General features: G+C 39.8%; 1 protein-coding gene across 2 annotated transcripts in view; it reads left to right on the top strand.

The window, feature by feature from the left end:
* Positions 1-13,670, top strand: part of LOC122079845 (auxin response factor 12) — a 28,956-nt gene that overhangs the window by 10,728 nt on the left and 4,558 nt on the right. For both annotated transcript variants that reach the window (XR_006140551.1, XM_042646597.1), the window contains exon 11: positions 1,389-1,536. Coding sequence is in view for 1 of the 2 variants with exons in the window: in XM_042646597.1 (XP_042502531.1) it covers positions 1,389-1,536 (148 nt within the window). In the remaining variant the exon portion in view is untranslated. The remainder of the gene's footprint in view (positions 1-1,388; positions 1,537-13,670) is intronic.

Here is a 13,670-nt window from a genome sequence, read left to right as displayed (position 1 = left end):
TCAGGTTCAGGAGCTTCCCACATCATGCTGGCCTGCTGATCTGAGCATCTCCTTGGTGGTTTTGGTAGACCTTCTCCTTGAGAACCTTCGTCTGAAATTTCAGGCCAAGCCGATGTCTAACCAGTGAGTTCTCCATCTCAAAGCCCTGCTGACTACACCCCTGCAATTCTTGCCCTATGGTCTTATTGTATCGTGAGGATGAAGGTGACCAGGTTTGGGAAACTTCATATGAAGTCAGATCTTTTGTTATTTTCACAAAAGCCCCTTCTTTCTGAAGTTTGGTTTCTAAGTTATCCTTAGTCTGAATTGAATCTCCAAAACCACCCATTCTCCTAATTTTAATACCTGCTTCGTCCCTAGTCACTTATTTCCCTCCCAAAGGGGTTCTAATTTTCTATAGAAATTACCAGATTGCCACTGCTCTGCTTGAGATTGATTTAAATGCTCTTTTGTGGGCCCATAAGCAAACTGATTCTGATTTAGAAACCCGGTTTCGCATCATCAACTGTCATTTCATCAAGGAGAAGCTGGAACAGGGCACTATTTCTATTCCATTTGTATCTTCTGAGGCTCAGTTAGCTGATATATTCACTAAAAGTTTCGGTAGTTAAGTTGTTCAGTCCTATTGTTTGCAATTTGGGCATGTTTGGGGCTAGCATCTATGAGATATAAGCTTATTTCCCCAAATCAACAGTTATCCATCCTACAGACTGGCAAAAAAAGGGTGTACCTAGTGCACGAGGCATCCACCACTGCGGGGAGGATCATAATTTACGCAGCCCTAACCCCTACTTCATAGAGAGGCTGTTTCCCAAATCCCAGAGACTAGCAGACCCACTGTAAAGTTTAAATGATCTGAACCATTAAATCGTTGACCAGTCATTTGTTTTCAGTGGACCTTATCCTTGGGGAATATGGAGTACGAACTGTTCAGGTCATATGATCAGCAGTCCAATAGTTTTTGAAAAATATTTCTTTTGAAAACGAAGGAGTTTTTGTGGGACTTAATATCGTTTTGAGGCCATTAAGCTCATTTTGAAAAAATTCTGGATGAGGGATATATAAAAGCAAGGGTTTTGAAGGTTCAAGCGAAGTGCAAAATATTCTTTGGAGTGATGGCGTCAACCAATTGAGAACTTCTACTCTGCAATGGTTAAATCAGGTTTTCATCACTCTATGAATCCTAATGAATGGTATTCCATCCAGTTAGACAATGCCCCAATAGAATGATCCTGCTCTAAGTCGCAAATCAACGGCCATTAGGTATCTTGTGGAGATCTGTCTGAGCTGAGAATTTTATTTTTGTGCTTACAATTTGAATGTGCTTTAGCTAAAATTTTATTTTGGTATAGTATTGGTCATAATTAACTTGACTTTTGAAAGTGTAGGTTGGTTGGGATGAATCAACTGCTGGTGAGAGACAGCCAAGAGTTTCTTTGTGGGAGATAGAGCCTTTAACCACATTTCCCATGTACCCATCATTATTTCCTGTAAGGCTTAAACGACCTTGGCATCCTGGGATTTCTTCTTTACATGGTACGCTTTTAACCTTCTATATATTTACCTTTTGCTGTCTTCCTCAGATGCTGAGAAAATGCTGATGTAGCAGCGTGTTGGAATAGTATTAGCCCAAAAAACGAATAAGACAATGTTTAAGCCCAGTTTTGGTCTGAAATATTTTCATTTTCCTGTTGATTAAAAATTTGAAAGGTATTCTGATCAAAATATAAACAAATAGGATTTGTAGTCATGGATGTTAGGTTTTTATTTATTTATTTTATTTTTATTCTTTATAGCATGTAAAAAAAGGCCTTCCAGCTGTAAGTATTGAAAGTTGGATTGGGCATCTGTTATTTAGGGTGCTTGTATGTAAGGCTGACAGAAGTTAATTGTATGAACTACATTTTATTTTTTTAGTGACAATTGTGCCACAGATTAGAAGCCAGTAACTAAAAAGAAAAAAAGGGAGAAAAGAAGAAGAAAAAGATGAGGAGTTGAAACTGCTAGAGAACTGTAAAATCGTCACTCTAGCACCAACCACACTTATTTAATAAACAATAAATTGCATACATTTAAACAAGGGAAGCAATTCCTACTTCCCTTGTGCAGCAAGAAAATGGAAAATGAAAATTTAATCTAATTAGGAAATAGAGATCTACCTAACTAGGAAATAGATAAATCAAAATATAGGTCTGGCCACGATAGGGACACTCCCCCTATCATGGTACACATGAAAATTTGCTACCACATGTACAAAGGTTCCAATCTTTAACACTCACCCTCAAGCTAGAGCGTACAGGTCACCCATGCCCAACTTGAAGTAGCATTTCTGGATAGTAAGGCCAAACAGAGACTTGGTAAACACATTACAACTGATCTGTAAAAGAGACAAACATAGTAACAATTCATTTCTACATTACAACATTTCTCACAAAATGACTCTCACCTTCAATGTCCTTGGTCCTCTCATGAAACATTGGATTGTTGGCAATGTTGATAGTTACTGGATTATCGCAAATCATCTTCATTGGTTTGAGTGACTGGAAAACACAACTTTTGAAGTAACGATTTCAACATCAACTCAATTGTAGTATGAGCCAGAGCTTGATACTTAGCCTCGAGTCCTCGACACTACACTTAGATACAATTGTTTGCTTCTTGCTTCTCTAATTGACTAGATTGCCACAAACAAATATGCTATATCCTGTTGTCAATCTCCTGCCATCATCAGCACAAACCTAGTTAGCATTAGAAAATCCTACTAGATCAACATTAAATGATCCCCTTCCTTGGAGCCCCTTCCGATAGTTTAAGATATGACAATCTACCTCCCGTTGAACCTCCTTTGGAGATTGCATGAACTGACTAATAGTGTCAACAACAAAGAATATCTCCGGTCTAGTAAAGGTATATAAGTTTCCCTATTATTCTCCCATACAAGGTCTTGTCTTCAAGGTCTTCACCATCATTGTCCCAAACTTATGATGTGGATCCATAGGAGTGTCAACAGGATTAGAGGTATGCATACCAACCTCAGATAAGAGGTTTAACACATGTTTTCTTGTGATAAACTAATTAAATGCTGAGAAAAAACCTGAGGGGATCTTCATCTTTCATTTGAAAATGTTGATGACGATAAGGTTTCATCTCTGCAATTCCGGATGCACTTTCATAATAATGTCATCTACATGGACAATTAACACAACCACCTTAGAGCCCTACGTTGGGTTAGAATAACATTGTGAAAACCCGCCACAAGTAACAATGGAGCTAAACTTGTCGAGCCTTGCTCTAGGTGATTGTTTCAAAGATATAGCCTTGTGTAGCTGGCCATGCTCTGTCAAAACTCTTCCCCTGAGCAATATACTTGAGAGGTTGGTCCATATAGAACTCTTGTCGATCACCACATAGGAATGCATTTTTGATATCCATCTGATACAGAGGCCAATTTAGATTCACAGCCAGAGATATTAGTCCATGAATAGAATCTAAACGAGCAACAAGAGAGGAGGTTTCAAAATATTCCACTCCATATATCTAGGAGTTGAGAAGAAGAGACTAGCTTGAAAATGATAGAGTCCCCCTTGTTTATTTGTGACCTATTAAATGGAGATAGTTTGAGTAGAAAACATTTGGATGATTGCATTATTCAACAAGATACCAGACCTCATAGATATGTACAAAAGGTTAGTTTGGCAGAAGTTAAAGAAGCCTTAAGAAAGATGAAAACATGCAATACACCAGGTCCAGATTAGATTCCAATTGAAGTGGGTGGAAAACCTTAGGAGTTGGGTATATTGGTCAACCAATTTGTTTAACAAGATTATGAACACAAGTAAGAGATGCCAAATAAATGGAGGAGAAACATTATAGTCTTGTTCTACAAAAATAAAAGGGATATCCAAAGTTGCAATAAGTATAGAAGCGTAAAGCTAATGAGCCATACATGAAACTTTGGGAGAAGGTTATTGAAGGTCGTCTGACAAGAGAGCCTTGTATCTTAGTGTACCAATTTGGCTTTATGTCAAGTAGATCCACGACGGAAGCTATCTTTTTATTGAGGCTTATAGAAAGATATAGAGATAGCAAGAAAAAAAAGCCTATGACAGTCTCTAGAGATTTAATTTGGCATGTTCTAGCGAAGAGAGGGTGTTGAGTAAATATGTGGATGTGATTAAAGATATAGATGTGGTGACTAGTGTGAGGTATGTGGGAGGTCAGGGCAAGGAATTTTCAATTACGAGTGGGTTACATCAGGGATCAGTCTTAAGCTCTTACCCATTTGTGCTTATCATGGATGAGCTAACCAAGAGCATCCAAGATAGGGTCCCATGGTGTATGCTCTTCGACGATGATATCGTTTTGGTGGATGAGACAAAGGTAAGGACTAATGCTAAGTTAGAGCTATGAAGATCAACCTTGGAATCACAAGAGGCTTTATGATTGGTAGAACGAAGACGGAGTGTACCATGTAATTTTAGTTACACTATGATGGATAATGACATGGTGAAAATTGAGAATAGAGAGATACCGCAAAATGATTATTTTAGATTTCTGGGATCTTTATATATAAAGAAGGTGACATTGAGTATGATGTTTCACAAAGAATTAAAGTGAGATGGATGAACTGAGACGTGCAACCGTAATATGTGTAATTGATGTATCCCTTTAAAACTTAAAGGAAAGTTTTATAGGACTGTTGTAGGACCGACTAAGATGTATGCAAGGATTAAAGTATCGGAATCGGTCGCCGTATCAGTCGGCCAAAATTAAGATACGTATCAGAGGGTATCGTATCGTATCGTATCGTATTGGAGATACGCTAAAGATATGCATATAAATGGATAGAAAACACTTTTTTATACACTTTTGCATAAGAAAGAGTTAAAAAAAGCTATATATAACATGTATTATGCATAAACAGTAAATTGAGAGTATCACAATAAGAATCAAAGGTTTATAGTTGTCCTATAAATGTAAAATCCTTGTTCCCAACCTTGATTTCCACTTTAGTTAGAGAGAAAAATGGTTGGCAGCAACTTTGAAACAAAAACACCTCAAAAAATTGTGTTTTTCTGAAAAATTATTTATGATGTATCGGTACGTATCAGTGTACTGATACATATTGATACATACCGAAACGTATATTTCACTTCGATTTTGAATTTTCCATAGAATATCAGTGCGTATCGATGTGTATCATATCGAATCAGTGGTGTATCGGTGCGTATCGGTATGTATTGTAAGATACGTATCAATACAAAAGGGTTTTAAAAATTTCATGTATCGTATCGGTTTGTATCGTATTGGTAAGGGCCGATACGGTACGATACAGACCAATACTTTAAACCCTGGATGTATGGGGTCGAATGCTGGGCAATTAAGAAATGCCGTATTGCAAAGTTATGTGCAGTAGAAATGAGGATGTTAAGATGGCTGTGCAAGGAAAATAGTAAAAATAAAGTAAGGAATGGACATATTAGAGCTGATTTGGGAATTCCCCCGATCAATGACAAGCTCTGAGAAAATTATTTGTGGTGGTATGGACATATGGTCGTGTTCAACAGAGGTTTAGGGGTGCCCTAGTATGGAGGAGTGATATCATTCTGATTGAAGGAGCTAAAAGAGCTAGGGGGTAGGCCTAAAATGACGATAGGAGCAGTTGTGAGGAATGCATGCATAGTTTGGGTTTTGCACCAAGTATGACCATGGATAGAGCTTATCGGAGAGCAAGGATCCATGGAGCTGACCCCATTTAGTTGAGATTCTCTTGACTTGTTGGGTTGTGCCATTTACTCTTACTTTCATCTATCAACTCTCACTTTTCAGCTTTCATTCATTCATCTTTCATTTCTCATCTCTTTCTCTATCCCTCTTTTTTTATTTCTTCACCCCCCTTTTTCTGTTTAGAATTCAGTTTTTCTTACTTTATTTTGTTTGGATCCATGTAGCCGACCTTATTAAGTTGGGATAAGGCCGAGTTTGTTGTTATGGGTCTGGTTGAGTCACAAGTCTTATCCTAACATACAATGATCCTAAATGGTCTAATCATCTAGTCAATGCCTAGCTTTAATACTCCCCCTCATTTTGTTGAATAGATATCCCTCATGCTTAATTTGAATACAATAGGATGGAATGACTTAGAAGTCAAACCCTTTGTGAATATATCAACTAACTGATTCTTTGAAGTGACAAATGGAGTGCAAATTGAGACTTGTTCGAGTTTCTCCTTGATGAAGTGTCTGTCATTCTCAATAGTCAATATGCTTGGTCCTATCATGTTGGACTGGATTATGGGCTATACTGATTTCTGACTTATTATCATAGTAGAGTCTCATAAGTACTCCAGATGTTAACCCCCAAATCTCCAAGTAATACCTTAAGCGAAATAAATTCACACACATTATGCCATAGAGCGGTACTCTGCTTCTGCACTGGATCTTGATTTTTTTTTTTTTTTTGCTAGAAGATCTTGATACCATTAATCGCTTCTTTGCTTTGCCAAGTAACCATAATTTTGTTGAGGAATGTACAATATCTTGACGTAGAGCACCAATCATCGATGGAACCGGTCTGGCCAGCATTGGTAAAGCATTCATTCTTTAGACTTCCGTTGTTGGAGAAAAAACCCTTTCTTGGTGCTGATTTTAAGTACCTCAGTATTCGGTATACAACCTCAAGGTGATTGGTCTGAAGATCATGTGAAAAATGACTCACGACACCAAAACGACAAAAAACACCAACAACATAAGCAATATCTGGCCGAGAATGGAAGATGTATGTCAATTTTCCTACAAGTCATTGATATCTCTCCTTGTCTGTTTATCCACCACTGCGGTTGAGTTGATGATTAACCTTAATAGGAGGGTTTGTAGGTTTACGACCTAGAATCCTTGTCTCACTGAGAAGATCTAAGACATACTTTCTTTGGGAAATGAAAATACCTTTGCTTGAACATACTGCTTCAATCCCTAGAAAGTATCTGAGAGGTCCTAAATCCTTGGTCTCAAATTCTATATACAATTGGGTTCTCAACAAGGAGAGTTTTGCATCAAAACTCCTTGTTATCACCATATCATCAACATAGACAATAAGGGCAGTAACATTTCAATTCTTGTGTTTGACAAACAATGTATGATCAACATGGCTTTGCATATACCCAAACTATTGCGTAGCCTTCTAGAACCTGCCAAACCAAGCTCGTGGTGATTGTTTGAGACCATAGAGGGACTTTAGTATTATATACACCTTGCCAACTGTAGATGATGATGCAAAGCCTGGAGGGATATCCATGTATGCCTCTTCTTTGAGATCAGCATTAAGGAAAGCATTTTTTCACATCAAGCTGTTGGAGGTTCCATCCAGCATTTTTCACATCAAGTCGTCGGAGATTCCATAAAAGATTTGCAGCATAGGATAGCTTTGCTCAAACAGAATTCATTTTGCAATAGGGCAAATATGTCCTAATAGTCCATCCCACAAGTCCGACTGAAGCCCTTGGCAACCAGACTTGTTTTATATCTCTCAATTGCTTGCATTTCCTTCACCATCACCTTTCCACTTAGGATCTATGATAACTTCTTTCCAGCCTTTGTGGGATAGATACAGAGGTCAGAAGACAAGAAGAAACAAAGACACGATAAGAAGGAGACAATGGTTCATAATAGACAAAGTTAGAAATAGGGTGTTGGGTGTATGTTCTAAATCCCTTCCTAATAGAAATAGGAACATCATCAGACGAGGAGGGAATATCATTACCTAATGTCTGAGAAGAAGAAGGATCTAGGAGCATTGATGGACATGGTGGATTGGGATGGGCTTTTCTTTCCTCTTTTCCAGTGACATGGTTAGTGTCTATCTTCTCTCCTTGAAGTCGATCAGTATCAATAACCAAAGGAGAATGAAGCTCTTCCCCAACACTCTCCCCTGAAGGAAGGACTAGTAATAGGACATGAAATATAACATCCATTGTAACCAATAAGTGATGGGAAGGAGGATGATGACATTTGTATCCCTTTTGAGAGAGAGAATACCCAAGGATCTTAATTTGGAATTGTACACAAAATACACATAGACGAATACCCTGGGAGGAACATGAGAAGCAAGAGAGGGATCCGAAAGTAGACAAATAGGTCTTTCAAAGTCCAAGACACTGGAATGAACCTGGGTAATAAGAAAAGCAACAGTAAGGATGGCATCACCCCCAATAGAATTTAGGGACTTGGGTGGTAAACATCAATGAATGAGTGACTCCAAGAAGATGTTGATTCTTTCTTTATGGGATACCATTTTGTTCAGGGGTATGAACATAAAAGTTTTGGGACGACCGTGTTAAACAAGGTAATGAAGGAATGAGCCATCTATATGCTCCTTCCCATTAGCAATCCTCAAATCTGATCTTGAGCATGGAATTGAGTTCGGATCATGTTATGAAAGAAACGGAAATAGGAAAAAGCCTCGGACTTAGACATGAGTGATGCAGATCCCTTGGCTTGGCTGGACCGGACTGATCCATTATGGAGGCCTTAGCCAAGACATAACCAACCCAAACCGAAATTCTGGTCTGGCCAGGGTTGGTAGTCGATATTTATGAAAGCAAATTAGTATATTTGATTTTTCTTTACTTTAGAAACAAATACATATGTTTCCTTTGCAAGTAGTTAGTTTCCATTTTAGATTAATTCAATCTTTACTTGCTTTCCAATTTTATGTAAGGACTTCTTCTTTAAATTGCTGTAAACGATTATGGAGTCGGAGTTTTGAATGAAAGAATTGAATGTTGGAATTAATGGATGAGTCTGTGGCTGTTGCGAGCCTTGCGTATTTCCCCCTCCTACTTTGAACTTCTTCTTTCTTCATCTTTCTCTTTTCTTTTCTTCTTCCTGTCATCTCTACCTCTTATCTCCCACTTTTATTACCTTGTTATGTTCATTGGCTACTGTTCTTCATCTCTGCTGGGCGTTAAAGCCAACATCAACAAGAAGCTGGCTGACCCCTGTCCTGTGACCGACTGAATCAGAGGTTTGGGTCGAAGGAAGCTGCCTTGTAGGCGACTCCAACCCTTAAATCTTAGACCAAAAACCTTTCTCTGCTGTGAGAAAACAAACCTGCGACAGGGCTGAACCCTAAGCTACCGCCAGGTTCTATTACAGGTTCCTACTGCAGCCTTCCAACCTGCAGATCCAAGTGCTTGTCTTGTGGGTTTGCTAGAGCCTTTTCCTGAGAATCTCCGCTTGAAGTTTCAAGGAAAACCGAGGCCTGGTGAAGAGTTTCCCTTGATCTGAGTTTTCCCAACTATATCGTCCCTGCTTTGGTACAAGGAGGAAGACAACCCCCATGGTGAGTTAGGGTGTTTAATTCCTTTTATTCTGATTTCCTATTCTACCCCTCTATTTGTCTTTAACTCTTCCATATCCCATACTACTATTTTACTTCCTAATTTACCCCCACCAAATAATTATTAACTCCCTCTAAGTCCCATGTCCCAAGTACATCAATAATCTGTTTATTTACGATACTACCATTGCAATTTGATTATTGAGTTTTCTTATTTGAGTGGGCCCATTAAGCGAATCAAATAGGGTTCTCTTAAACCCCCGGTTCTGCATTAAGTGGTATCAAAGCCGAAAAGATTCCTATAGCTATGGTGAGTAACAATGAACTTCTTCAGCAGATTGGTTCACAGAGAGAAGAGACTGATACAACTATTGCCAATCTCACTGAACGAGTGACTACCTTAAAGGGAAGTGTCAACACGCTCAATAATAATATCACTTCTTTGCAGGCTTCTATTGACAGGTTGACAACTTCTGAGAAAGGAAAGAGTCCCATGCTACCTAAGGATTCTTCCAACTCCATCCCGCAAGGGTTGCCATACGTCACCCGACACCTATTACCACATGTTCCCCTTCCACCACCACCGCCACCACCACCACCACCACCTCCACCACCTCCACCACCTCATCATACACCACTACCACCACCACCACTACTACCACCATATGGGCTTGGATGATATGATGACGGAGCAGATAAGGTAGCGAGATTGGACGTCCTTGATTTCTATGGGGACCACAACCCAGAGCAGTACCTTGACTGGGTTCAAAGTTTGGAGATTTTCTTTAAATGGTACAACTTGATAGAGGTGAGGAAGTTGATATTTTGCAGAGGGAAAATTGAAAGGCACAGCTCGTGTTTGGTGGATAAAACACCAACAGAAAATCAGACTCAAAATTTGGGGCAAGTTACTACATGGGCTGAAATGCGAGGTGCGATGGACAAAGATTCCAACCGACTGATTACAAGCAACGTGTACACCTGAAATTTGTTCAGTTGAGACAAGACAATATGTCGGTTGAGTAGTATGTGGCTAGATTCTACTATTTAGCCACTTGATCTGACTTTGAGTGGGACGAGAAAGTCTTGGTGGTGCAATTCCGCAACGGTTTGCATCCACAGATTAGTGCTGCACTGGCTGCTAGTAGGTTGTCTACTATGGAGGAAGCAATTCATGTGGCCTATCAGGTCGAGGAAAGTCTGAAGAGGCCCTACACTTAGAGGACTTTTCCTGACACATTCTAAAGGAGATACCTCACACCCACAACAATTTTCTCCTTAAGAGAAATTGGCTTCAGTTAATAAACGACAAGCTACTGGTTCTTCATCAATGCCTACACGACCGGCTCTTCCATATTCCCCTTCGTGTCATGGTTCTGACAGACCTTACTCCCCACCTTGGCGTGGTTATGACAGGAACTCAGTAAGAGGCTATTCAATGCTTCACGTGCAAGGGATACAGGCATCGAGCTAATCAGTGTCCTAATCGGTTGTTAGCATACATCGATAAAGACAATTTTATACCCTATGCACCAGAAGAGCAACTGAAAACAGGAATGGTAAATCTGGAGGCTGAGTGTGAACGTGAGCCTAGTGAGATCAATGATGGTGATAGTGACGGTGAGCGTCAACCGTTCTATGTGATCTGTCCTCTTTTGACTAGACAGAAGGTTTCCGAGGAGGACGATTGGCGTTGTGATGCAATGATATCTTGTGTAACATGGTGATTGACCCCGGCAGTTGCACCAAATTTGTCGCTGAAGATGCTGTTTGCAAGTTGAGTCTGAAAACAGAGCCTCATCCGAATCCCTACAAGGTTGGGTGGGTGAACAACATGAATCTGAAAATTAATGAAATGTATTTGCTCACGTATTCCATTGGTGGATTGATTGATCAGGTGCAGTGTGATGTTCTCCCTCTGAAGGTCTGTCACATTTTTCTGGGGTGCCCATGGTTGTTCGACAAGACTCCTTTTAGCATGGTGGACTTGAGATGAAGTTTGTCCCGGCAAAGAATCTTCCCCCTCTGAAACTCAAGAAGACAACTGGTACTTTTCTCCTCAGGCGCATTGACTTTGACGGCATTCTTGGACCTCATCCAAACTCGATGGAGTCGAGTTCTGTTCAGAGGAGGCAAGCTGATGTTGATGCAGATGTAGATGGCTTGGCTTGGATGGACCGGACTGACCCACTATGGAGGTCTAAGCCAAGACATAACCAACCCAAACTGAAATTCTGGTCTGGCCAGGGTTGGTGGTTGATATTTAGGAAAGCAAATTAGTATATTTGATTTTTCCTTACTTTAGAAGTAAATACATAGGTTTCCGTTGCAAGTAGTTAGTTTCCATTTTAGATTAATTCCATCTTTACTTGCTTTCCAATTTTATGTAAGGACTTCTTCTTTAAATTTCTGTAAACGATTATGGTGTTTGAGTTTTGAATGAAAGAATTGAATGTTGAATTAATGGATGAGCCTGTTGCTGTTGTGACCTTGCGTATTCCCCCCTCCTACTTTGAACTTCTTCTTTCTTCATCTCTCTTTTCTTTTCTTCTTCCTGTCATCCCTACCTCTTATCTCCCAGTTTTATTACCTTGTTATGTTCATTGGCTACTGTTCTTCATCTCTGCTGGGCGTTAAAACAAACACCAACAAGGAGCTGGCTGACCCCTGTCCTGTGACTGACTGAATCAGAGGTTTGGATCGAAGGAAGCTGCCTTGTAGGCAACTCCAACCTTTGAATCTTAGACCAGAAACCTTTCTCTGCTGTGAGAAAACAAACCTGCGACAGGGATGAACCCTAAGCTACCTCCAGGTTCTATTACAGGTTCCTACCGCAGCCTTCCAACTTGTAGATCCAAGTGCTTGTCTTGTGGGTTTTCTTGTCTTGAAATTTCAAGGCAAACCGAGGCCTGGTGAAGAGTTTCTCTCGATCTGAGTTCTCCCAACTCTACTGCCGCTGCTTTGGTACAAGGAGGAAGACAACCCCCATCGTGAGTTAGGGTGTTTAATTCCTTTTATTCTGATTTCCCATTCTACCCCTCTATTTGTCTTTAACTCTTCCATATCCCATACTACTATTTTATTTCCTAATATACCCCCACCAAATAATTATTAACTCCCTTTAAGTCCCGTCTCCCAAGTACTTCATCAATAATCTGATTATTTACGATACTGCCACTGCAATTTGATTATTGAGTTTTCTTATTTGAGTGGGCCCGTTAAGTGAATCGAACAGGGTTTTCTTAAACCCGGTTCTGCATTAGGGAGAAGATAAACCCAAGCCAAACGTGTGCAGTTATCAATTATGGTGATAAACCGTTTGAATCCACCCTGAGCAACAATCCTAGAGGAACCTCATTAATCTGAATGAATAATAAAAGAACATTGATTTTAATTATCAGTGGGAAAATTAGGTGACCGAGTGTGCTTAGAGAGTTCACAAATATTGCTATGCCCAAATAACTGCCATGTGGCAGTTCGGATGTGGCACATATTTTGTTGACTGGTAGACTCCAGGGCTGCTGCTCACATGTCAAGTTTCAGCCTGAAAGGTGTTGGCAAAATGGCCAAATAAAGCATTGAAAGTCCAGGATCATGAAGGGTGCATGCCCTTGCATGGATTGCTGAAAATACAAAGGAATAGATGGCAAAATATATCATCGAATTTTAGCATGAAATTTTTCATGCTGTCTATCTATGCCATACCCAGACATTGAATGATTACAATCTATACATCATCCTTTGACATGGCACCAACAAGGTGTGCATAGATTCCTTTAGGGTGAGCCATCAAGAGAAACTGTGTCCTCTATGGCTCCATCTGGTTGACAGTGAAGTCAAGGGAAATGAAACAAAAAATAAGATGGAAAGTTTTTGCACTCAGCACCAACAATGACTATGTAACTTACTATGGAATATTTCTTTATCTGGTGATTAGATTTTGTAAAAAGAACTTTGTGGCCCCTAAGAAGGGTTTCCTTAGGGCCCACCTCATTTTCCATATGGAATGATGAAGTGGAAATTTTGGCCGTTGGATAGAAATGACGTGATCTAGATTACGCTCATGTAAAATTTTGAGCTTAATGCAATCAAATGCCCTTCAGTATATTGCATGCAACTTCTTGGTAGTTTTTGCATAAGTGTGCACCTTCTTGGTAATCCTGGGTTTTTATTTTGCCATTTGCCATATGGTCAGCTCACTTTAGGGCTGAAATTGGACATGTGAGAAGGAAATTTTGGGGTTCGTATGTCCACAAAAATTTGGGCCTATCCAAGCTGCCATATCGAAGATTCTTGTGCTGTGCAGAAGGCCCTTCGTAGGTGATCTGTCCAGG

The sequence above is a fragment of the Macadamia integrifolia genome, chromosome 5, assembly GCF_013358625.1.
Source record: "Macadamia integrifolia cultivar HAES 741 chromosome 5, SCU_Mint_v3, whole genome shotgun sequence".
NCBI lineage: Eukaryota > Viridiplantae > Streptophyta > Magnoliopsida > Proteales > Proteaceae > Macadamia > Macadamia integrifolia.
This window is presented reverse-complemented; position numbering and strand designations above follow the sequence as displayed.